This window comes from Pholcus phalangioides, unplaced genomic scaffold (assembly GCF_987345545.1).
Source record: "Pholcus phalangioides strain wild (caught in Gottingen) unplaced genomic scaffold, Ppha-v1.0 ptg000004l_1, whole genome shotgun sequence".
In the NCBI taxonomy this organism is placed as follows: domain Eukaryota; kingdom Metazoa; phylum Arthropoda; class Arachnida; order Araneae; family Pholcidae; genus Pholcus; species Pholcus phalangioides.
Genome location: NW_028301597.1, coordinates 39,609,568 through 39,635,412, shown reverse-complemented (window position 1 = coordinate 39,635,412; position 25,845 = coordinate 39,609,568). Strand labels below are relative to the sequence as shown.

Genomic DNA, 25,845 nt, shown 5'->3' with positions numbered 1-25,845 from the left:
ACTTTATAAAGCATTTCAAACGTTTATATAAAATCAACCGGTGTGGTATCTGCAAATGAAAATTCTCATCATGACCAAGAGTTTTATACAAAATTTCACGTTGACAAATTTTGGCAATGTACCGTTTGTAAAAGGTTAACATTATACCTGAGACCCGAATCATGGAAGTATTTGCATATCACAATAATTTTCAAATTGTGGCATGGATTTTAGGAAGTTTTTCAAACTCGAGTCAACATCATCTATAGCAAAAGGCCTCCGCGTCAAGCTCGCGACGTCGCTGAAGAAAGTCATCTCACGTATAGCCATTGGATATAGCAAGCCGACGCAAACGAAATCTTTACCTTTTTTTTAGTATGCCAAATCCCGTATTTGGTCAATTCGTGACAGGGCTGGAAACTGTGCCCGAGTGGCATGGTGGTAAGATGTTCGTCTACCTTCGTGAAGGTTGTTGTCAGGGTCCCGGGCTCGAACCCAAGGGAGGATATAGATAAGATATTTTCCCTAACGAACTCGAGGCGACCACCGATAGACAGCGCCTTCACTTCCAACCCATCTCACTAATGGCAGCGAATTGCAATATAGCGATATGGCCAGAGTTGGTGTTTGGTGAAGTAGGGCTGGAAACTTCGTGAATTGGCAAATTTCATTAAATATAAACCCGGCCAATGTCCGAATTTAGGATATTGGCCGGCACATCGAACTTTGGTTAGCGATCTCCGGCCACTTCGCGAAATGGCCGGCCAGAGTCCGAATTATTTCTGGAATTTGGACTTCGGCCCAAACTCTTGGCCAATTCGTGAACTGGAACGCTTTATCGTGAATTGGCCGCACTTCGGGGTTTGGCAGTAACATATCCAATGACTATAGGTGAGATTACCTTCTGCAGTGATGTCATGAGCTTCGCGCGGAGGCCTTTTGCTATAGATGGTGTTGAATGAGTCCTCGCTATTCGAGCCCGTCCAACACCCCCCTATACAACAAGGCCTCTGCACGAAGCTCGTGACGTCATTGAAGAAGGCCATTTCACCTACTGCCATTGGATATAGCAGGCCAACGCATGGGATATCTTTACCTTTTTTTTGCAGTATATCCAATGGCAATAGGAGAAATGACCTTCTTCATTGACATCACAAGCTTCGTGCGGAGGCCTTGTTCTATAGGTGGTGTTGGCCCGTCACGATGCCTAAACGAACGCATAGCGAACCACATGGGGTACAGCGACTGACGATAGCTCTAACACTGACGTCACACTTTTGCTTAAAGGCAGCGCAGAGGTACTGGTACTTCAAGAGGAACCCCCAACCTTTCTTTGGCAATAATTAGAGATGCCTAGTATTTTCCAGTACATATCCCGACGTACCGTATTTTTATAGAGAAAATATGGCTAGCTATCCCATTGCATGCATTGATACCTCTCCATCGTAACACCTTTTCGAGTCAATGGTCACTCATGATCTATACTTTTTATTTATTACACGCAAGCGCTTCCTATTGGTGGGTTTTTTAACTATTTAGTATCAGTTAACAGAACTTTCAACAATGCATAATTTGCAACCTTAATTTTAACGCAATAGTTTATTTATTTAAAAAACACAATTAAATTTTTATAGGTATGAATTTTACTTTGTAAATTTTATGGTTAATTTTCTTTTAAAAAATAAAATATTTAATATGTACGGGAGTCCGTTACAACGACAGCTCACAATCATAAGAGAGATTTCCGTGTCGTTATACGCGGATGATTTTTGTAACATTAGCTCTGACGATCACCTGGAAATCGCACGTTATATCGACATTGCCGCTATAAGCCATACTCGTTACAACAGACATTTAATGTAATTGGTACGCGTAAATTGTGTAAGTCATCATTTTGGCACTTTCAATCAGTAGTGGGGTCCCCCAAGAACACCACTTAGACTAGGTATCTTATGATGCTGTTAAGTTATAGTTAGACGGGGGTAAGTTTTCTTTTGGGGAGGTCGCACTGGAAGATTTCGAGGGGGGGGGGGCGGGAAGGCAGGGTAAATCTACCTGAGAAGTTTCGAGTTATTAGCTGTGAAAAGCATTTTAAATTAACAAAAACTGATTGAAACAATATACAGGGTCTCCCTTCATGACCGCCCAAACTCTGCACATATTCCTCGCTTAGAAAAAAGTGTGAAAAATACCTGTATGACTCATAGTTTTCGAGAAAAATACGAAAGAAAAGTATGACGTCATATCCGGTGCAAGGGAAAATAAAATTATTGGGAACATGAGCATCGGTATTTGCATATGTTTACATAATAAGATGTTCAAAATATCCACCGCGCATATTGAGGCAGGCATGGGCGCGTCGTGGAATGAAATACTTTTCTTTCTTTTTGGGCGGTCTTGATGGGACACCTTGTATAAAAATATTTTTTTCCAGTGGGCCACCATGCCAAATCATACAGCGATAATTATAATCAGGGTCGCAACTAGGAGGGGGTGCCGGTGGGTCTGCTGGACCAGAGGGGGAGCAAATTTCACACTTTAACCTCTCCTTCAACATTACAAGGGGGCGGAAAAAAGTCTGTTGCCCCGGCTGACCAAGCGTCCAGTTGCGGCTCTGTTTATAATTGTAAGATAGAACCCCCGGATTCACAAGGACGTAATGCAATGCACAGTGGCGGTTTAACGGATCTGCCAAACACGGCCCCGGGTAGAAACAGGGGGCCCTTAAATTAATAAAAGGAATCTGAAATGACATTTCTTTCATGAATTCTGAACTTATTTCTATATTATTTCTTTTATTAATTCTGAAGCTGATTTTAAATAATTTTGATATTATTTAGCTTTCAATAATTTTCAGAATCAGTTTTTGCAGAAATTCTGAAATCATTTCTGTCATTGATTTTGAGATTATTTTTGTCAATTATTTCTGTAATTATTTATTACAAACATTTTGAAATTATCATTTTTCACTAAGGGGTTTTCAAGCATTTTTTTTTTCCAACCGAGCACAACTCAGGTCTATCGCCATAGGCAATTTACTACCTAGCGAGTTGTGCCGGAATTGTAAGGGTGTGTACCTAACAGTCTGAGTGCGTATCTAGTGCTGTGTATGATTTTTCAGTGCTGCCATATATATCTCAGAAGTGAAGTGTGTGATGTGTAGTGACTGAATATTTGTACTGTTTGTAGGACTGCTGCTCTCTGTGGCGTTAAATCAAAACAAAATTATTATTTGGTATCAAATAATTGTCTAAGGAATGCGGGAGTAACTGAAAATTAGATTTTTCAAGCATTGTATGCCGACGACTTTCGCTACAAAGAAAATGAAATTAAGGTCCTTGAAAGTCATTGCCCTTCCCCCCCTCCAACTTGTTAGGATGGCTCTGGTAATGTTTTGATTGAGATGCACTGTGGTAGTGGGTGCGGGTTTCATCGAATTGTTGGAGGGCCACGCAAAAGCTCCAAATGCCACATTTGGCTCGCGGGACCTATGCGTTGATGTGGCTAACGTGCGTGTCGTATGGCGTTTCGCACGCCGTTTTAATACCATTTTTAAAATGAATTTATGATAATTATCCCGGATAACCCGAAAAACGGTTGATTGGAGCTCGGATAATCACGTTCCTACAGTATATTCAAACACTATATAGTCTATGTATGTTTGAATTTTCAGTTTTTTAATACTTTTAAATTAATATTCTTTATGAGTGATAAATAGGAATTCATAATTTTCATATTAACGAAATAGTTGCGATAACTGCGAAATTTGCTGTTTTTGATGAATAAATGCGAAATTTATCGTTCCAAATGCGAAAATTTGGTTTTTACCATTTTTCTGCGAAATCGTGATAATTTACTTTTTGAAGAAAAGTGGGCAGTAGTTTTGCGCTGAGCACTTAAATTCTAGAACTCTCAATTGAGCACAGTATTTTAATAATTGGCCCCGTTATTAAATTATTAAAAATATGGATACGTTGTGACGTTAGTTTCGTTCGTTGTCGCGAATGTAAGTAAAGTTTTTTAATTTGAAAAAAAAAAAATATTTTTACGGATGAATGTGGAAGTTTTGATTCGAAAATGTGTTTGCAGATGAATGTAAAATATGTGCTCGGAAAAAATGATTTTGCGGATGAATGCGAATTTCCCTGATTTGAAAAATAAAAATTTGTGGGTGAACGCAAAATCAAAAACAAAGTATTTATTTGGGAAATTTGGTTTTTTTTATTTGCGAAATTTACGTACCTCCAGAGAAAATACATAATTCCAGCGCAGACTGCTTATATTCCGATTAATTTTATATCAATTTTAAAAATACTCCATTAAGCTATTGTGGAACATCTTAATTCATTCTAAAATACCGGTAATTAAAATGTGATAATTAATATATACTACATAATTAAGCAACTTTTGTTACTATATATAAAACTAATATGCAATTTTTTTTTAAATACGTTACATTCTTTTAGAATATTTCAGTTATAATTACGGATACGGTAGGTCATGAAAAATAACAATGCAGAATGGATTTCAGTTCATTTCCCCAAAGAAAATCCCCAAAAGAAAATCCCCAAAAGAAAATCTAGGAAACTCCGTTAGTTACATTTCAAAAATTACCCTAAATTAGGGAAATATTTTTCGGGCAAAGTACTTTAATTTCTAGTTACCCCCCCCCCCCCCGTCGCTGGAAGGGAAATACTACTAAATACAGTTATTTCTCGTTATTTTTTTTTTTATGTATAAGTATCTACGTATATCTAGAGTTTTTCCTGCCCGTTAAAAACGTGGAGAAAAAAGTATTCATTTCAGTTTGTGTAATGAGTAATCGATAATTTTCGCTGCGATAATAGTTGTTCGGGGGTTTTTTGTGGTATTCCATTTCCTTTCCCTCCCGGAAACGGAAATGAAAATTTCCTTCGGAACGGTCATCAGCGATTTCCACGCGAGTTTCAGTTTCACACACACACACACACGCACAAGAACGAGGGAGTGGCCATTGCTTCTGCGTTCAGTTCTGATACCGAATGATTCTCGTAATTTCAGCCAGTTGCTCATCCTGGTTGTTTAACGTCATATATAAGACTTAATTAGAGCTTTAAAAAATTTCTAGCCCCGAGCTATATAATTTCTTTTTTTTTATGGTTTATAGAAGCTGGAATGGTCATTTTTTAATAGCGTATCACGTTGATTCAGACTGAAATTTAGTACTCGTTTTGGTTCTATAATGACCAGTCACGTACGATTTTTTTTTTGGTCCCGTAATTTACTGCTGAATAATAGCATTAAACTCTTCAATGATTTTACCCTAACACACACACGTATACTCTTCTCCTTCGATCGAACACAGTAGCTCTGGTTCGATAACAGTGGCTCTCGCGATCACTGCTGTCACGAATAGCTAATGTGTAATATGCCATTATCGGTGTTCGAAATTATAGGTGGTCTACAGGAAGAATTAAAGAATCGGACCACCGAGAAAAAAATTGTGGTGGTCCACGGGACCGTGCCGTCTTATTTGCGACCGAATCGAGAAACGTAGTGTTTGCGACCAAAACCACAGGGGCAGCTAAGGGACGATGATAGGGATCTAGGTCCTCTCATCTCTTTCCGTTCTCAGGCGGTCGCAAATAAGACTGTTTACCACGGGACTAGTAGCGCAAGCACTTCACGCGCCCCTCCACACGATGATACATTGATCGTGAAAAAATCTTCTATAGAAGAAACTGAGGAGAATCACCGATCCGCAGTGGATTTTTATGGTCCTTTTTGCACTCCTTTGGTCATATATCACTCTTCTAAATGCTAATTTATTGGGTGAAATTCATTATTATTATATAGCACATAGTATTTCGTTTAGCGGACCAGTCATTATGCTTGCGGACCAGTGGGTTCTCGTATTCACTGATTTCCGTTGAAGATTTTTATTTATTCTGAAATCATTTCTTTCATAAATTCTGAACTTATTTTTTTATTAATTCTGAAATTGATTTTAAATCATTTTGATATTATTGTTTCTTTCAATAATTTTCACAATAACTTTTTGCAGAAATTCTGAAATCATTTCTGTCATTGATTTTGAGATTATTTTTGCCCTATATCTGTAATTATTTATTACCAAAATTTTGAAATTATTATTTTTCCACTAAGGGGTTTTCAAGCATTGTATGCCGACGACTTTCGCTACAAAGAAAATGAAATTAAGGTCCCTAAAAAGTTATTGCTACTTTTGCACTGGTCCCACGCAGACCCGTCATTTGGGGGGGTCGGGGTAGGGCGTTGCCTCCCTTGGCTTTTGAAAATACACTAAAAATGGTATATATACTGTATAATCATAAATACATATATTCTTCTCACATATTTGTCAAACATATGCGTTTCTCGGTGAATTACATTTTGACTTGCAATGGCGATCATTTCCGGCCATTCATGATATTTCAATAGTTCTAGCGATAGTTGATAACTTTACTATAGATTACTTCCCTCTGACAATATTTTGGGCTGTAATTGGCACATTTACTTTTCGTGTTTTTTTTTATTTTCAATTCTAAACGCTGTCATTATACAGAGTATAAAGCCATATCCTTATCCCTTTGAGACTCGAAAATTGATTTTTCGGAATTTTGAAAATATTTTTGCTTTTTTTTTATGTTTGAAAAATGCATCAAAAACATAAATGTCAGGGAAAAAATATATGTATTTTTTCAATTTTTGTTTTCAAATTCTAAATTTTTTTATTATTTTTTTGTGAAGAAATTATTCACTCCGTTCACGTTTTTTCAGCCAAGATGATGCATGTTGCCCTGAGTCTAACAAAAGAGATCCTATATTTTTAGCTGCAACATTCGCAGCGCTATTTGAATTCAAAAAGCGGAGAAAAGTTGAGGAAGGACTGCATAAATATATTTATTTATTTACCCAGAAGGCATGAAATGCGCTTACACTGGAAAAGTAATAATAAATAACAAAATAAAAATGAATACATAATAAAAATAATTAGAAATAATAGTCAGAACGGAAAGCACTTCGTTTAAAGAGCCAAGTCTAAACCCTCAATAGCGGAGGAAATCTTGCGTAGGAGACGCATACAAGTTCTGATGGCAGACTGTTCCATATTCTCGCCACGCGGCATCGAAATCCGTGGAAAGAGCAATCACTTCTTGCCATTGGTATTCTTATTTGGAATCGATGCCTCCGTACGTTAACCTGTCTGTCTATGATCCCGAAGAAAGATTCTACCGATGGTAGATGAACAATTTTGTGCACTAGTTTGTAGCACATCTTCAGATCTGCAGCGATTCTACGCCATTCCAGTGAGTGCAAACCAAGAAATCAAAGTCTCTCGCAATAAGACCAGCTGCTCATGCCAGCTATTCATTTGGTGAAGGACCTCTGTGGCTTTTCAAGGAGCTTCACTGCATGTCTTTAAAATAACTTTGTAAGGGCTCCAAACTTACGAACAGAACTCTACCGTCGAGCGAAGTACACACAGAAAGCATATGACAACGTATGTGCATTACACTTGCTGTAAGCCGTGCACATAGCATGTATGAAATTCTGTTAGCTTTGCAGGCTATGCCATGATAATGATCAGCAAAATCCAGGATGCGGCTCATTGCAATACCTAAATCCGCGCATGAATCTAATTGCTGTAACGTTTCATATTACCTAGTTGATAATGTTCAGGATCAGTGTACCCGCACAAATACATTGATCCGCTTTTTGTGGTTCAAATAGGAAATGAAGGAAAGGAACGTTGTCCGTTAGTTTTTGCTGTTATTTCCCATCTTTTCTCCGGTGTTTTTAATTAAGATTTGTTAGTGAATATTGCAGTTAAAAACACGGAATTATTTTGTTGGGCTCAGGAAAGGCAGGGCTACAATTTTCTAGTTGGAAGTTAGAAGGAACCGTATGAAAATGTAGGTTCTTTTTATTTTGTTACACATTGCGTTTTCACTCTCAAAACTGGTTCAGGGTAATTTTTGAACGCCTTTTGGGCATTTTTTTTAAAATTTAAACCACACTTCTACGACGGACGGTTGATGTTATCACTTACAGGACAAAGCCTGTATGAAATAATGAACATTTCTGATTTAATTTTAATCAGCATTAATTATTATTATTATTATTGTCCATTCCAGACTGCCTACACCTCCAGCTCTACAGAGACAGCAAAGACCGATGCAAGAACGGACCGACGAAAGCTTCATTATCTCTGGAAGGTTTCTTGGGCATGGAAACCGGCTTCACTCTGGACAAAGAGAGCAACACGATGGCCCTTATCTGCTCCGAAGTCGTGGTGGTGCTCGCTTTCGATTCCAGGGAGTTGCTCATCCAGTGGCAGGTCAAAGTCCGGTCCAATCTGGTCGAAGGTAAGGCCGATTCGACGCACGAGTTTATGTTCTAGTATCATTATGCAGGCAGTCGATCCCGTTTATAACGAGATCGGAGTATCGGTTATAACGATTTATTTTCCGTCCCTGAAATACCAAAATGTTAAAAATATCGTTTATAATGAATTGCCATATTTATGGATAATCGGATATAATGAAGAAAAATAAGGGTTAATGGAAATTGCGCATCCGGCATTTCGCCCCGGCCATTCCACCAGCCCTGACTATACGAGCGACCAAGTGAGTGGCTGAGTGGGTGGCATTATGTTTGATCAAGTGACTGGCTGAGGGACCATATAAGTGGGTGAGTGAATGACCGTAAAACAGATGAAGTCAGTGGGTGAGTGACAGTATGAGTGAACCCACTTCAGCCGACCCAACCATCACCACAGTAGTGGTCGGCTGAAGTTGGTTTTCTGTGGTTCCCAACTTCAAGACGGAAATATGAATAGATTTCGCCTTTAAAAAGTCCCGCCACACAGAGCAAGAGGCCTAAAAACGGTGCAAACATTCAATTATTACATTTCGCTCACTTCATTTCTGAAATGTAGATGGCAGCACTCAAAAATCAGAATCACAACATTAAATACGCACTCAGATTGTTAGGTACACACACTTCACTTTCGACACTAGATAGCGAATTGCCCCTGGCAATAGACCTGAGTTGTGCTCGATTTGAAACAAGGAAAGCGATGCACATAACAAGCATTACACAGTAACAAACTTCACGTTAGGTTCACAACACGTTCACCCACATTCCAACATGTACCAATTCGTTAGAAGTTCCGCAGAGGAATGTGGACGAAGTGCATGTGTGATTTAGTAGTAGTAGTAGTAGTATGAGTAAATGACTGAGACTGACCAAATGGGGGGGGGGTGAATGACACTATGAGAGAGTGACAGTATGTGACCATATGAGAGACCAAAGGAATGTGGTCACTCATATGGTCATTAACTTCATCACTCATACGGTCACTCGCTTGGTGCCTCAACTCGCTAAATTGTCCACGGAAACAGTCACTTGATCACTCATACAATCACTCATATAGTCACCCATTCACTCATACAGTCATGCAGTTGGTCAATCATATGACACTTTGACATTCATACAGTCATTCATTTGATGATTCATATGATCATTCTTTCAATGACACAATCACTCATACTTACTCAGACGGTCACTCACCCTCTTACATAGTCGATCGCCGAATTGACTCACATAGCCGGTCACTCATACGGTCGAGGCAGTCGCAATGTCAGGGGCGAAATGTCAGAGGTGAAATTTCCAGATCCCGAAGATCATGGTAGTTCAGGTCGATAAGATACTCGCCTAAATACCAAAGGATGTTTAGAGGTGTCGCGAGTTCGATACCCGGTTCGCCCTTGTCAGAAAACTTTCCTGACACAGGGTACTACAGAAACGGCGACATGACCACACAAAAAGATTGCTACCACGAGGAGTGCCACACCGAGAGGTTAGCTCACCAACCTCTCAGTAAGTATAAAAAAAGCCTGCCGTTCGGAATCGGCAATAAATTGTAGTTCCTGGTGTAATTAGCCCTCGTGTGCAAAAAATGACGGTGTTGCGACAAAAAGGATCAAATGATTCAAAAATGGCTGCGAGTGTGTTTTGCAGCGACATCTCGCTCTGGTCATTCTCAATCCCGTTTCGTTCAAAGCAACGTTTCTCGATGATTTTCGCCGATCTCGGGACTATTAAAATGTCTATAAGAGTTCAACGTAACGCTTCAAAACCGATTCTTGAACTTTCGTCACCCGCAGCTCATTTACCTCAGTCAACGTTTAGCCGCGGCACCCGAAAAAAAAATCGAAAAAGAATCACTTTAACACATTGAATAAGGTCACATCAATATCGACAGACTGTCTCTAACAAAAGTTGGTGACACTCTTAGGAGCTGCGACGCACACCTTGAAAACCAGTGACTTACAGTAGGAGTGTGCGTCATCACAGTGGTGGTCGGCTGAAGTTGGTTTTCTGCGGTTCCCAACTTCGAAGCGCGAATGCGAGCCGATCTCCCCATTAAAAAGTCTCACCGCAAAAAGCAACAGGTCTACAACGGTATACTTATCCATTCATTACACTTCAATCACTATGAGTTGAGAAAAAACTCAGTTTAAAAAGCAGATGTTAGCACTACACATACAAGCATTACACAGAAGCAAACTTCACGGAAGGTTCACTAAACATATTCCAACATGTACCAATTCGTTAGAAGTTCCGCAGAGGAATATGGACGAGGTGCATGTCTGGTTTAATAGTAGTAGTAGGTATGTTAAATACCGGTCCGCATTCGCGCCTTGAAGTTGGGAACCACAGAAGTTGGTATTCTGTGGTTCTCAACTTCTAGGCGCAAATGCGGGTCGATATCCCCCATTGAAAATTCTTGCAACAGAGAGCAACAGACCTACACAACGGTAGAATCTCCAATCATTACAGTTCATTCATATTTCGAAAAATAAGGGGTAGAAATATAAAAACATTACACAGAAACAAACTTCACGTTAGGTTCACAACACGTACGCACACATTCCGGCATGTACTAATTCGTTAGAAATTCCGTAGGGGAATATGTACGAGCCGCCTGTACGGTTATGCAGTAACAGTAAGTATACGGGTCTGAAATTTTATTCAAACCTATGTGAATATCGTTATAACTTGTGACATATTTGAATAACTTTAAATTTTAAATTGAATTTTCAAGTCTGTCTGCAAATCGTCTGCCCAATCTTTGCGGACAATAAGTCGGGAAACGTTGCTTGAATTGTATCCTTCTTATTAAACTCGCGTATTTATCGTGTAGCAGTTATAACATATATCAGATATAGCGAATGTTTTCCACGTTCTCGTGCGACTTCGTTATACCCGGGCTCGACTGTATCATTCAATATTGCACCATTCCCTTTCACGGTGTCATTCTCATGTGTGTATTCATTCTGTTACTGATTTGTATAGAGCATCAGTTCCTGGTACAAATCGCTCACGTTCCACCGAGAAGTAAGTTGACGAGTGGACCTGCGAGGTTGCACCTGCTGGACTACATGTTCTGCCTAACAGCCAACGTGCCACCAAAACTCCTCGGCGTCTGGCCCTTGAAAGAACTCCGGCGTTTCGGTGTCGTGGATGGAAAGTTTTGCTTCGAAGGAGGTTCCAGGTGTGGTAAAGGTAATTATTCCTGGAGATTTCTGTCTCTTTTTCCCAACCCTTATTCCATCACCATGTACCTAGCAATGGAATATCGCTCACCTTGACGGGGTCAAGATTTAGAGCAGAGGTCTTCAACCTTTTTCAAGTTTCGAGCACTGCCTGTACCCATCATCAAAAGAGCTCACTTACGGAAAATTTGGCATACAAATGCATAAAATAAAGATTGATTTCAATCCTTGAATACAATCTGTGCAAGGTTTCAAACTTGATGAAGTGCTCGCGAGCACGAAATCGCCCACAAGTATGGAGCCCTCTGGATAGTTCGGAGAGCACTGCGGTGCTCGCGAACAACGGGTTGAAGAGGCCTGTGTTTTAGAGAGAGAGAGAGAAAGAAAGATATATCTCTCTCCATCTTTTTCTCCAATATTCTAGTACGGAGTTATTGGAATGAATATTTCCATGGTTTTTTTTTCCATTTCCGGAGTCGCCATCTATATATTATCTGGAAAAATCGATGTTCTTACTAATTTCTTTCAGGTGTTGTTTTAGAGGTCTTTTAATTGTATAATCACATCATATATTTACCAGTGAAACTTGATACAATAAAATAATTAAATAATTTTGATGTAAAAGAAATAAGGATAAAACTTTTATATATTGATAAAAATATATTCTAAAAATAATATTCTCCACTAGCAATGCGTTTAGTTGCTTAAGGGAATTTACCCCACAACATTACAGAAGCTAGTACACATGTAGTGCATTCGACTTCAACTAGGCTTTTTGAGTGAAGAACTCGCCCATACTAAAACCCACAAAACAGAGCTCCGTGAGTTCCCCTCTCGTAGTCGTAGCCATATTCTCCAAGCTGGCGATCCTTTACGGACCCTCAACATGGAGAATATTTCTTCGTCTACGAGAGGGAACTCTTGGAGCTCAGGAACCAACCAACCAACCATAAACTTTGGAATCCAAGAGTTCCCTCTCGTAGACGAAACCATATTCCCCATTTGCTTTCGGACATTCTTAAAGTTTCGATGTATGGATGAATCAATCACCCTGTTTTAAGTCAGAGTGCCCCAGTATGAGATTTCGCATTTACGAGCTACAACGGTTACAGAACGGCGGCTTCACTGGAGCCGCCGAAATTATTAACAAGTGTCTATTTCCGCAGAACGGCTACTAGTGTCCTTTCCTGGAGCTCATGCTCATTACAATAAATTGTTCCGACCTCTAGTTAGCTTCTTTATATAGGGATGTTCGGGTGCAGTGCGCAACGAGAGCTACTGAGCTCTTTTTTTTAAAAAAACGTATTTCTCAATCTTTCTTATCTTGAATAGTTATGAAAAAATTATATACATAACATTTTTTATTTCTCAATAAAAAAGAATGTCTTAAATTTCCCAAAAGGTCCTTATGTACATAAAAAAAATAGAAAAATTATTTTTTTTATGTAGACCCTATGCGATAAAATTTCCAATTAGTGAAACGTAAATGCGGCTCTGAGATGTAATTTACAAAAAAGAAAAAATCATATCTATTACTTCACGTCAAGAGCAGAAATTCATACGTACTCTTAGACAGTGAAATTAACATATACAGGCCGTCTTCCAAATCATTTTCACGGCAGATATCTCTGCAATAGTTGACTTTAGAAACATACTTTCGACTACAGAACGTTTTCAAATGTGCAGTTACTTAAAATCTCAATTTTTTGAAGGGTCGAAAATATTAAGAATGCGAATAAGAAAAGAAAGAAATTAACTTTCTTTGCACAATCCCAGAGCGCTGAAGCTCTCAATCATTGAAATTAAAAAACATTTGCAAAGAAATTCATATTTTCAAATGCAATATTTATCCATACATTGAATATACAAGGTGGGCAAAAAGTCCGTAGGAACTTTAAAAATTCATAAAAACCGAAATAACAAACGGTTTGCAGGGTTAGCATCGCTATGTCACGGGAATCTTTTTGACAGTAAAAAAAATAAAGAACAGCCGATAGGTGGCGCTGGTACGATCCTGGGTGTATCAATCCAATCTGTCGGAACTGAAAGATGCAGTCTGCCGATGCGTCATGCATACATCCGGACGTGCTGCACTCTGGCGTTGCTGGATTTGTGACTCGCCTGCAATGTGCTATCCCCCTGTGGTGGCGGTGGTTATGTGGAACACATACTGCTGTGATAAACGATTTGGAGGCATTATGTTCGTTAATTTGCGTATCTTCTTTCACTTGTGCACGTCAGCTTCACCTATCGGCTGTATTTTAGTTTTTTTCACCAGTCTTAAAAAAATTTCCCGTGACGTATCGATGCTAGCCCCGCAAACTGATTTTTATTTCGGTTATTTTTCCGATTTTTATAAATTTTTAAAGTTTCTACGGACTTTTTGCCCACCCTGTATAAAACCTCTATGTTTTTTCTCGCAACTTCATTGTCCTGGCAAGTCTTCATCAGCTCAAAAATTGCTCTGTTTAGGTACTCTTTTTAGGTAGGCAAATCTAATGGATTGAACCAATTTTTTTTATTAACAGTGAATGACAGTAGTATTTTCGTGAACCACACCCTTGAGTATTGGCGATGAATACTGAAAACTTCAGTCAAATATTTTCATTGATATTGCATTTAAAAATATGCAATTTTTGTAAATATCTCTTCTCAGAGCCAATACCTACATTTCTCTAATTGAAAGCTTTAACGTTGATCGCAGTTATCAAATACTATAATATTTAATTGATTGTAATTATTAAATAATATAGTTATCACTTAATTATAACTATTAACTAATTAAAACGCGACAGGAGCTAAACAGTCGCAAAGTCATCAGAAATCAGTCATCTTTAACTTAACGTACAGGACCTTTTTATCAGCCACCTCGTTGGGCATTTTGCCTATTGTGGCGTTATTTTTGTATTTGTTATATATGTAAGAAGTTTATTTTTATTATTTTTTTATTTATATGACCCCCTGGGAAAATTTAAGATATTTTGAGCAACCGCATATCATTAGTAAAACGTTTTGTAATTGAAATATGTTTCTAAAGTTAACGGTTGCAATGAATGAATGAACGCCAGAACTTTGCCACTGGACTCATCCCGTTGCCGAGATCCCTTCCAGCCCTGCTTCGTGGCAGAGTCTGGAACAACTCGAGTCAACGTTTGCAGAGATATTCTCTGTGCATCAATTACGGAGACCTGTATATGTGTGTGGATATTATGCACAAATATTTATACTGCATATGCAATAGTGCATTTTTCAAGATGATCTCACGGACAAAAACGTCGAGTGCGAGACAGACTGGCTGATAGCACGCTGTTTTCACAGCAAAATTATAGCTTTTGTTTTGTTTGGTTTCAATTATTATCATTTCCATATTTTATGTCATTGTGCCATATTACGTTATTCTAAGATCTGGGGGAATGGGGCTGAATTGAGCTCGGTGCTCTGTAAGCAAGTATAAAAACGTCGAATTATGCAATGTTTCACTTTTTTTTTCAACATCTGCATCTGTGGGTTTAAGTAAATAATTTAAACAAATTAAAATTTTTTCCCCAAAAACAAACACGAAAAACAACACAGAATGTTTGGCATAGTGTTTTCATTTTTTATATACAGGGTGCTCAGTAAGCACTTGTGCGGCCTTTATCTCATCAACCGTCTCTCTCCGTAGAGGTATGATTCCATTTTAAAAATACTCTGAAGGTGTTCAAAAATTATCTTGTACCAGTTGTGAGAGTAAAAATACAGCGTGTAACAAAATTAAAAAAATCTGAATTTTTGTACTGTTCCCCGCCCCCAACTTCCAATTAGAAAGTTGTTGCCCTCTCTCTCCTGAAGCCGACAAAAAAATTTCCAAGTTTCTAAGGGCAAAAACCTGAAATTCAAGTTCTTAACCAGTCCGTAACGGCAACGACTTTCAGAATCGGAAACCAGCGTGCACTATGTTCGTACTCTAACTCGATAGGATATTGGAATTCAAACGTCGGAGGAAATTTGGGAAAGGATAGCATAAATGAGAGAAATGAGGCTGTTCTTTCATAAATTTTCCCCGATTTTTGAATTTTTTTGTTGACTTCAGAAGAGACAGGGCAACAACTTTCTAATTGGAAGTTAAAGGATGGAGGGACCGTATGAAAAATTTAGGTTTTTTCTATTTTGTTACACATTGTATTTTCACGCTCAAAACTGGTACAGGGTAAATTTTGTACTCCTTTTGAGCATTCTGTAAATTGGAATCATACCTCTACGCGGATTGTTGATGAGATTTTAATATATGGGACACCCTGTACATTAAAATCCAAAATTCCGTTCATACTCTTGATTTTAATGAAACACGCAAGTAGCATTTCTCTACTGAAAATTGCTTCTGAAACAACGGAATTAATTTTAAACTTCTAAATTTTAGATACTCGGGCTTAACGGATTAAAACTCCGATTTAAAGTCACTTGACAACGAGCTAATTATACGAGTATAAACGTTCAGAGGATTAGCCCGAAGGGAAAGTGGTATTTAATCACGTCAGGCACCGCTCTTTACTAGCCATACATTTATACCTATTCTGTCTTAGTTTTAGAACATTCCATAGGCAAATAATTTGAAAAACTGATGAACCATACCAATAATTAACATATCATAACAATTAAAAAAAATTCTCAAATTTATTGAAAATATAAACATATTTTTAGTTCAAAATTAATAATTATAAAATTCTACAAAACGATTAATAAAGGAAAATCAAGTTTGAATTTAGAATTTTTTTACAAATTCAATTTTGAAATTCCAAATAAATTAATTTGAATTTATCCGACAAAAATTAATTTAACCAATTAAAAACTTCTTTCTGAAATACTTCAAACAACATTTTCTGGTTGGAAAAAAACATAATTTTAAAATTAAGAGAAACTGAGTTTTCAAATTCTTGAAAAAAAATATGATTTTGAAATTATTGAAAAAAATGATTTTAAAATTCCTCTAATTGTGATTTTGAAATTTCTCTAATTGATTTTGAAATTTCTCTAATTGATTTTGAAATTTCTCTAATTGATTTTGAAATTTCTCTAATTGATTTTGAAATTCCTCTAATTATTTTTTTGAATATCTCGAGTTATTTAATTTTCGAATTCTTCATAGTGTATAAACATTTGATTCCTCAACAATATTCAATTCATCAAAAGATTTAATTTCTAAATTCACCAAAAGATTTAATTTCTAAATTCACCAAAAGATTTAATTTCTAAATTCACCAAAAGATTTAATTTCTAAATTCACCAAAAGATTTAATTTCTAAATTCACCAAAAGATTTAATTTCTAAATTCACAAAAAGATTTAATTTCTAAATTCACCAAAAGATTTAATTTCTAAATTCACCAAAAGATTTAATTTCTAAATTCACCAAAAGATTTAATTTCTAAATTCTTCGTAAAATATTATTTCAAATTTCTTCAAAAATTTTAACTCGAAATTCTTAAAGAAATTCAATTCTGTGATTATTAAAAGAAATTCTGCAATTCTTGAAAAATTTAATTTTCTACTTCGAAAAAAAAAATCCTTTCTGAATCAATCTCAGTTCTTAAGAGAATGCGATTTTTCGAAATTCTTGAAAAATAAATAAATAAAGTTTGAATTCGACAAAAACAACAATAAAATAAAACTACATTCCGAAATCTAAAAAAAAAATCACTATCTATACTTTGAAAATTTCAATTTCGTATCCCTTCAAAAATTTTCTAAAAGAAATAAATTCACTTTCGTTCAAGAAATTTCTTTCCCAGCCGTCTGTCTCATAAGATGACATACACCTCCTTTAGAACATAGATCCTACTTCATTTTAGAAAACAAAAAAAAAATCTCATAACATAACTGACAAATCCCTTTTAACCTACATCACAGCTGTTTGAATTTCATAAGCCATATTGTAATGAAATTATCGATTAAAAATTAATATTTATAGATTTTTTTTTAGAAAAATTGAGAAAAAAATCGATTAGTAAAGTTAATTGTTTTAGACGTGATTTCATTTTTTTTCCTTTAAGAAAAAAAAATTTTTTAAGGAAAAAAGTAAGAAAATATAGAGAAATTTGAGATTTAACGCTGAATATTAATTTTCTTGAAAGTTTCAGGCATGTTTTTGGTGGTGGCATATGTTCATAACACGGTTAACGTCGATGCAAAAAACTTTTTTTGCGTATAAAGATTTCTATGTAAAAAAAAAATAATAAATTTTTATTGTTTTTTTCGCTTTCTTTCCAACATCTGCTTTACGTTTTCTGTTATAAGAGGAACGGTTTTTTTTTGTTTCCTTCAGTTTTTACTGCTTTTCTCTTTTGATATTTATTGTCATGCAAATTTGCTCGCTCATGTAATTATCGCAGCATCCATTGATCGGCCTCAGCATTCGTTTCTCTCCCTTCGAAATACGACAGCAACCAGGGTGGCCGCTCTTCAAGATGGTGGAATTTACACCATCTATTTTTTTATTGTATGTTCTTATTCTTTGTTCCTTTACTAATCAGCGATTCCTAACAGTTCTGCCATCTTCGGTTTTTGGCTCTGGATTCCGAGTGAATTTTATCTTATACGTGCTTATTCATTCTTTCTAGATATTAGAATAAAATAGGACTTCTCTATATTAAATAGGGTAGTATATATAGGTCGGTATTATACTGAAGAAATAATTGGTAATTTTTTTGGTAACATAAAACATTCCGATGTTTTATTAAGCTTTATTAGTTATTTATTACATTGAATTATCTTCATGTAAATCAGTAGAAGAATAATCTTTTGTGACGCGGAGGTTGAGATGTAGTAGAGCCACGATAATCCGAGGCAAACGGGACCGAGACCGACTCGGATTACTGAAAACTTGGATTGTCAAAAAAAGCAATGGTGGTGTGGGAGAGGTCTTCCTATACTGATTTTATTGTAAATTTAAGTGGTGAAAAGTATTAAAATACAAGGTCTGACACAGGGTTGGAGCCCCGTCAGCCGTTCAGTTATATTGTTCCTGTACTTACATGGGCACTTCCAATAGACCAGCGGTTCTCAACCTTTTTTCGACTCGTGGAGCCCTTTCTGGTGTGTAATTTCTATGGCGGAGCCCGGTACGCCTATTTTTTAATTATTCATCAAAGTTATTGATTTCTTTTTATTATTTCAAAATATTTATATATATTTTTTTTCAAATTGACAGTTTTTATTTTATTTTCCTCGAGTGCGAGCAGAGCCCTGGGATCCACGGAGCCCTGGTTGAAAATCGCTGCAATATACCATAGGCATATCGTTAAAATAGATCTTATTCTCAGTTGATGAAAAATATTTTTTAAAATTTGTTTTATCCAAAAATCTACCTATTCCTGCTTAATTTCACTCTCCTCGTGTTCTTGATTCATCGGCTTAATTCGTTACAGATTATGTCTACCAAGACCATGAGATCCTTGGGCTCCAATGGTGGTGCTTCGATATAAGTTTTAGTTTTTATTGTTATACACACAGGATGTCTGAAAAATTCTGGTTGGCCTGGGGACTTCACCGAAATCCTAGCCTGGCACCAAGACCCCTTCAGTCCCTGAAATCACTCACATTCATATAAGAAGAAAAAATATTCTTGTCGAAAAAATTAAAGGTATAGATCTGTTGTGAAGGAAATACGAAACATTCCTGTGCCCCGGATTATTCGGAATTTCTGAATTTCTAAAATCGAATTACCGAGACTTCACTGCGCTCTTCGAGAATGTTAGTCAAACTCCTACTCGAGAAGGTCTCTCTGAAGAGAGCACGCAGACCTCCAACACGATACTTACATAACATGGAAAATTAAACTTCAAACTATGGAAGACGGATAGCATCACCACCTAGACTCCCAATACGAAACAAGCATAACTCTAACAACATAAATATTCTTGGGCCGCACATGTACGCACCTTCTGTTTTGTTTTTTCGAAATGCCCCAGAGGAATGTTTACGACGTGCGTGGTACAGTAAAGTAATGGTGCTTGAGGTATTGTGTGTGTGTGTGTGTGTGTGTGTGTGTGTGCGCATGAGGTATCGATACAACACATTGAGGAGTGATACGGTCGCACTTAGATATGGCTGTCACAAGAAGTTTCCATATCGCAATTGGCTGAATTTATCTCATAGAAATATCTCCTTATCATAGAAATGACATTTAGAAATCGGCATTATATTTCATTTAACTTCAACGGTCACTGAAACTAGAAAATGACATTCAGAAATTATAATACTAATGTTTGTAGCTTCCCCAGCCGCGAGCTGGAAAATGGCATTTAGAAATTAGGATTATAGTACTTTATATAGAGCCAGCCTGTGGAACTAGAAAATGAGATTTGGAAATTAGAATTATAATTTTATGTGGTTTTCCCAGCAGCTGGATCTGTAAAACATGGCATTTGAAAATTTAAATTCTATCTTTCGACAGGTTTTGTTGCTCCCTAGCCGTGAGAGTTAGAAAATGTCATTCACAAAAATTAGAATTCTTGTAACTTAACATAGCCGATGAACCTAGTTTTTCCGAAACTACTTGTACCACGCGTGTATGAATGATTTCGAGTGTAGTAGTATATTGCTGTGTGAGTATAGTTACCATGGTAGATATATGGTGCATTGCTCTTGCTTTCGGAGTGAATACGAATATTATATATATTACTGCTGAAATCTAGATGGGAACAGAAAACTTTTTATGTGAGTTCACATGATCCACAGAAAAACTCGAAATTTTAATTCTAATTGAATGAAAAGTTATTCTATTGTGAAATTGATATATAAGGAGTAATATCATTTTGGATTCAAATAAAAGAAAAATAGTTCCTCGTACTTCATCTGACCGTATTTGATCGCGAAAGATGCGATACATTCGGTTCCAAAATACTGTATATCGCCAAAACATGTTTTTCCTGAATAAAATTACTAAACATAACTGAAATTAAGGGCTGAATTAAAATTTTATGTCCGGAAAAAAAAGTTTGAATATAGAAAAATATGTAAGATGTGTGTGTGAATATTATATATATATATATATATATATATATATATATATATATATATATAGTTAGAATAGTATAGAACCGAGCACGCCCAGGCTCTGTCGCTTTTGCGATATAAACAGCTCGTGAAATCGTGGGCGTGCCGGAAAAAAAACTCAAACCTGCATGCCGGCCGGGAAAGCACATCCGGCCGAGAGCAACATCCCGCCAACCCCCAAGCAGTACAACCACACCCCCACACCCAAATCCCCAATCCACTATAGTCATATAGTTATCATAACATTATTACAAGTCATTGAAATTATCTTCATTTATAATTGTAGTAAAGATAACAAATTAAAACGAGCTTCGTTGAAAAACGGAACAAATGTGAGCGTAATAAATTCGGGGAAACATAATACAAGAACGCCCCATAAAATATAGGTTGTATATTCCTCATTCCAAGAGATAGTAATGTTTCAGACATTTTACTGGTCCTTGAGTTCAAAGAGGTTGAGAAACACTGTTCTAGACGGTTCTATGAAGAAGACATCCTGGCTCCCGCTGAGAACAGAAGTCTCAAAATATACTCGTGTAGTCATAAGGCTAATCGATGATTTACTCCCCCGAGTTACAAGCGTTACAAGTGCGCACATACGTCATCATACTCAGCCTGAAGGATATGAGAGATTCTCAAGGAACCTCGCATCAGAGTGGGCAAACGATGAAAAGATATCCTCTCAACTCTCCCTAATTCGTGAAGTCGACGAATGCGCGAATCTGGAACACTTACTTAAACTCAGCTATGCTCGAGGAACTTGACTTATATGCGATATGACGAACCGCCGTGAATGATTAGCGCAATCCTTGTCGGCTAGCTGGCTAGTTAAGAACTATTATTATATCTTGACGCGTGGTAGCTGCGGAAACAATCTGGACGTTCTGGACGGACGTTGCCCAGATAACGGGAATTTGATAATGCCTCACTGCTATTTTGACGATCAATATCCGAAAAATTCAGAAATCTTCGGATAAATCTTGACATATCCTAAGAGTTTGAGCGGTTGCTATTTCACTATCGGTGAACGACGAATTTTAGAAATCGTGGAAACACTGCCACTAGCTTCAGAAGTCGGGGGCATTAATGCAGATTTAAAGTTACGAGATGCTCAATATCGTTCGATTTCGAGTTACTGATCGGTAAGATCAGAAATGATGCCACGTGTCATCAAAGAGTCCTATTCTTCTCCATCTTGGAGTAACACAATATTACATTAACATAAAATATGGCATAAAATGATAATGTTTGAAGGGAAAAAAAAACATAAAATATAATAACATTTTTGTTGCAGAAAAGTTGTTTTATCCACCAGTTCGTCACATGCTTGATGTCTCCGTTCGTGAAAGTGTCTTAAAAATTGTCTTGAGAAATGAGAGCTAACGAATGTTTGAATATTTACAAATATATATATATATATACAGTCGAATCCCGTTATAACGAACTCCAAAAGACCGGAGAAATCAATTCGTTATAATGAAATTTCGTCATAAAGGAATTCCATTTGTTTGCATTTTCCTATGTAAACTTATTTGAGGGTGAGGGTTAGTTGAAACGGTATAAACTCCCGTTAAAACGGGATTTTCGCTATAATGAATGCTTATATAACCCCCCAGATAAGTTTACATAGAAACAATTCAAATATCTGGAATTCCTTTATAACGAAGTGATTTAACCGGTCTCTTGGAGCTTGGAGTTCGTTATACTGGGATTCGACTTTGTTTACAAATTAATGGGAAACCCTGTACATTCTTGCGATTTTTGTACGATTAAGTTTGAACGAATCGTGATTGCGAGCATGGTTCTACACGTCTGGATTTGTTTAGGAGTTCATATTTGATAGCAATAACGAATTCGGTTCAATTTTAAGACATGCTGCTTATTTGGTGTTTCTGTAGCCATTTAGTATTACATGCTGTGACGAAATGCCTTCTCTCCGTAATCTTATATCAGATTCTTCTTTTCAAAATAAAGCCAATTTCGAGACATTTATTTGAGTCACTCATTGATCGAGAAAAAGCCCCAATAATTCTTCAGGGGCATGATGTTGTTTTACTGTCCGAGTAATGACCACGCAAAAATCGGAATCGGTGACCTTACGGATCATTGATTCCGAAAGACAGCTGTTCACAATCGACAAACAACTCAAGTGGTTCTTTTCCACTTACGGGTTTTCCCCTCAAATGAAACAAAAATCTTGAAATAAAACCACTTTTTGTTAAGAAATGTATCCCACGAACATATGTTGTTTTACTTCTTTGTTTTTTTCACAGTAATCTCGAATTGAAAGCCGTAGTTTGGTGCGAGTTATGATTTACTCAGCTACACCTCTTTGCCGAATGCACGTGTACATTTTGACTTGTATCTAGTCAAGATAGTACACAAAACTCTCGGGATCCGGAAATTTCGCCCCGTACATTTTTCCCCCAGAAATTTCATCCCTGACATTGCGTATGCCTTGACCGTGTCAGTGACCGAGTGAGTGACCAAGTAAGGGAATGACTGTGATTGGGTGACTGACCGTATGAGTTAGTGATTGACTGTACGAGTAAGTGACCGCGTGAGTGACCAATTGAGTGATCGGATGTGTAAGTGTGAGTGACTGTATTAAATGACTATATGGATGATCAAGTGAGTGACTGATACCTACCAAGCGCCTGACCGTATGAGTTATGGTATCAGTGATCAAGTCAGTGACCGTATGAACGAGCAAGTGCGTGGCCGTATGGGTGACCAAGTGAGAAACCGTTTTCGTGTTCAAGTTAGCGATCGTATGAGTGACCAAGGAAGTGACTGTATGAGTGACCATACTCAATTGGTCTGACATATGGTCACATGCACCCACTCACTTCTTCACTTATGCGGTCAGTCACTTCTTCAGTTGGTCACATATACGGTCTCGTACCCCCTCACTTGTCCACTTATGCGGTCACTCACCCACCCGCTAGGAAAGTCTTACGGTCCTTCACTCTTACAGTCACTCACCCTCTTACTTGGTCAATCTTACGGTCATCCATTCCCTCACTCGCCCACTCGTTTCGCCACACACATTGTCAGGGCAGGCGAAATGGCTAGGCGGCCCAAATGTCAGGGGCAAAACTTCCATAAACCACAAAATCCCCTTGGTATATTCTACATCAAATAGAGCTAACTTTGATCCGTAGGCTATTAATACTTTTTGTTCCACGGAAGTATAAAATGGAGGTGATGGGCGTTAACTGCTTTATCAATCAAGCTCCAGTATTCGCAAAAATATGTTCCCAAATACCTCTAGTTAAGAACCCCTGCTTTATCCAGTTTATTAGAGCTAATGATAAGATGAGAATGATTCATTCACTTTTTTATTTATCATTATAATTCTAGGTGAAGGTCTTCACGTTCTCTTGACGAATCAAGCCAAGGAACTCGTTCAGGCTTTCGATATGGCTTCCAGAGGAAGGCTTCCTGGTAGAAGAAAGATGTCGGTCAGGAAAAACGCTGGTATTTACCATCAGTTTATGTTGTGTGAAAAAACCGTTTGACACTGAGGTATTTAAACTATTACTAGATAGCTACCGGTGCCCTTAAAGCCGTGTTTATTCCGTGGATTCATCAATCCTGAGGAAGCGACGGTATTTTAAGCACTTTCAAAAGACGAATCCTAAAAGTTCTGAGCAAAAGTTGTTTGCCTTTACGTGTATTGTGTGTGTCACCCCCTTTCCAAGTTTTGGCGACAGGGTTTATGATCACCCTGCATATCAGGTGTGCACAACCTCCTGTCAGCGGGCAAAATACGGCTCAACAAGGGGCTCTATCCACCAGGGAAAGGTGTGTTCAAGTTAGCGACCGTATGAGTGACCAAGAAAGTGACTACACTCACTTAGTCTCACATATGGAAACAGTAGAAAAGTATCAATACAGACAACAGGATAAATAAAAGGCTGACCATATTTTCTCCATGCAAATACGGAATATCACCAAAAAATTCGTCAGATGCAAGTAAAGTTGCCAATTAAAGCTCAAAATACTGTCAGAGAAAAGTAAATGTGTCAATTACAGCCCAAAATATTGTCAGAGGGAAGTAATCTATAGTAAAGTTATCAACTATCGCTAGAACTTTTGAAATATCATGAATGGCCGGAAATGATCTCCATTGCAAGTCAAAATGTAATTCACCAAAATACGCATATGTTTGACAAATATGTGAGAAGAATATATGTATTTATGATTATATTTACCTATTTATAGAGAGAGTCATTATTATCATGATATAATTTACAAATCATGAAAATAATTTCAATTCTTGAATTCAGAAGTTCAAGAAGAAATTGGGAAAATAACGGGACATTCTATGAAAAAGTTAGGACCCCCACAATTACGGGAAAACGGGGCATATGGTCATTCTTTACAAAACGAATTTCTTGTCCACTAGTGCAAAAATAAAGCATATTTGGCCCACGGACTGAAAAGGCTGTGCACTCCAGCTGCGGAAAACCACCAGACGGAAAACTCAAAATCTATGTCAATATCTCCTTTATGACATGACAACATGTCACCAATCTCTCGAGGCCTGCCTTACTCTCATTACACCAAAACCACTCGCGTGATATGGATACGCGAACGCTTTTTAAACCTATTGATCAAAAGATCTTCAAAATACTCTGTATTCGATACATTAATGTTCTATATACGACCTCGTCTCTATGCTTAAATTTTGTACTCAGACAGTGCAGCTACACACACACGAGAACGAAAATCGATACAAAAACGCTTTCGTAGGGGAAAACGGCAACTTGCTAAATGCGTTATTGAATAGTAGCAGGTTTAACGCAATGAAAGTATAAAAAAAAAGGAGATAAAAGGAGGAAGAAGCAAAAAATTCCATATAGAGGATAAGATATATGGGAGAAAAAATACACTATTTAAAGTGTTTCCATGAACACCCAGAAACAGAGGGAAAAACAGAATTGTGCGTGATCTTCGACTTACGATCAGACTATAAATCCGTGTATAAAAAAACAATCTTAGGGTGGTAGAAGAGTAACTTTCTTTTTGGAAAACAAAAATGGAAATGTTTAGGGGGAGCTGTCTCCCTTCCCTATTTAAAAAATCGTTTTTATCCTACCTTTAGGGGAGGTTTATAAAATATATGACAGGGCGTGATGTTCTTTTAGGGGAAGATCCGAAACACTTCACGCAAACATCCCTCACACTCTGGAAGTTTCCGCTCTTCAAATCAGTATGGGCGCCATTTTTCTTTTACGTACACAGTGAAAATTCGATATAAAGAAACT

At 37.3% G+C, this 25,845-nt stretch overlaps 1 protein-coding gene across 1 annotated transcript in view; it reads left to right on the top strand.

The window, feature by feature from the left end:
* LOC149087487 (uncharacterized) overlaps positions 1–25,845 on the top strand; it is a 138,423-nt gene that overhangs the window by 93,373 nt on the left and 19,205 nt on the right. The window contains exons 3-5 of the mRNA XM_089231482.1: positions 8,115–8,345; positions 11,341–11,550; positions 23,936–24,052. Coding sequence (XP_089087608.1) covers positions 8,115–8,345; positions 11,341–11,550; positions 23,936–24,052 — 558 coding nt within the window. The remainder of the gene's footprint in view (positions 1–8,114; positions 8,346–11,340; positions 11,551–23,935; positions 24,053–25,845) is intronic.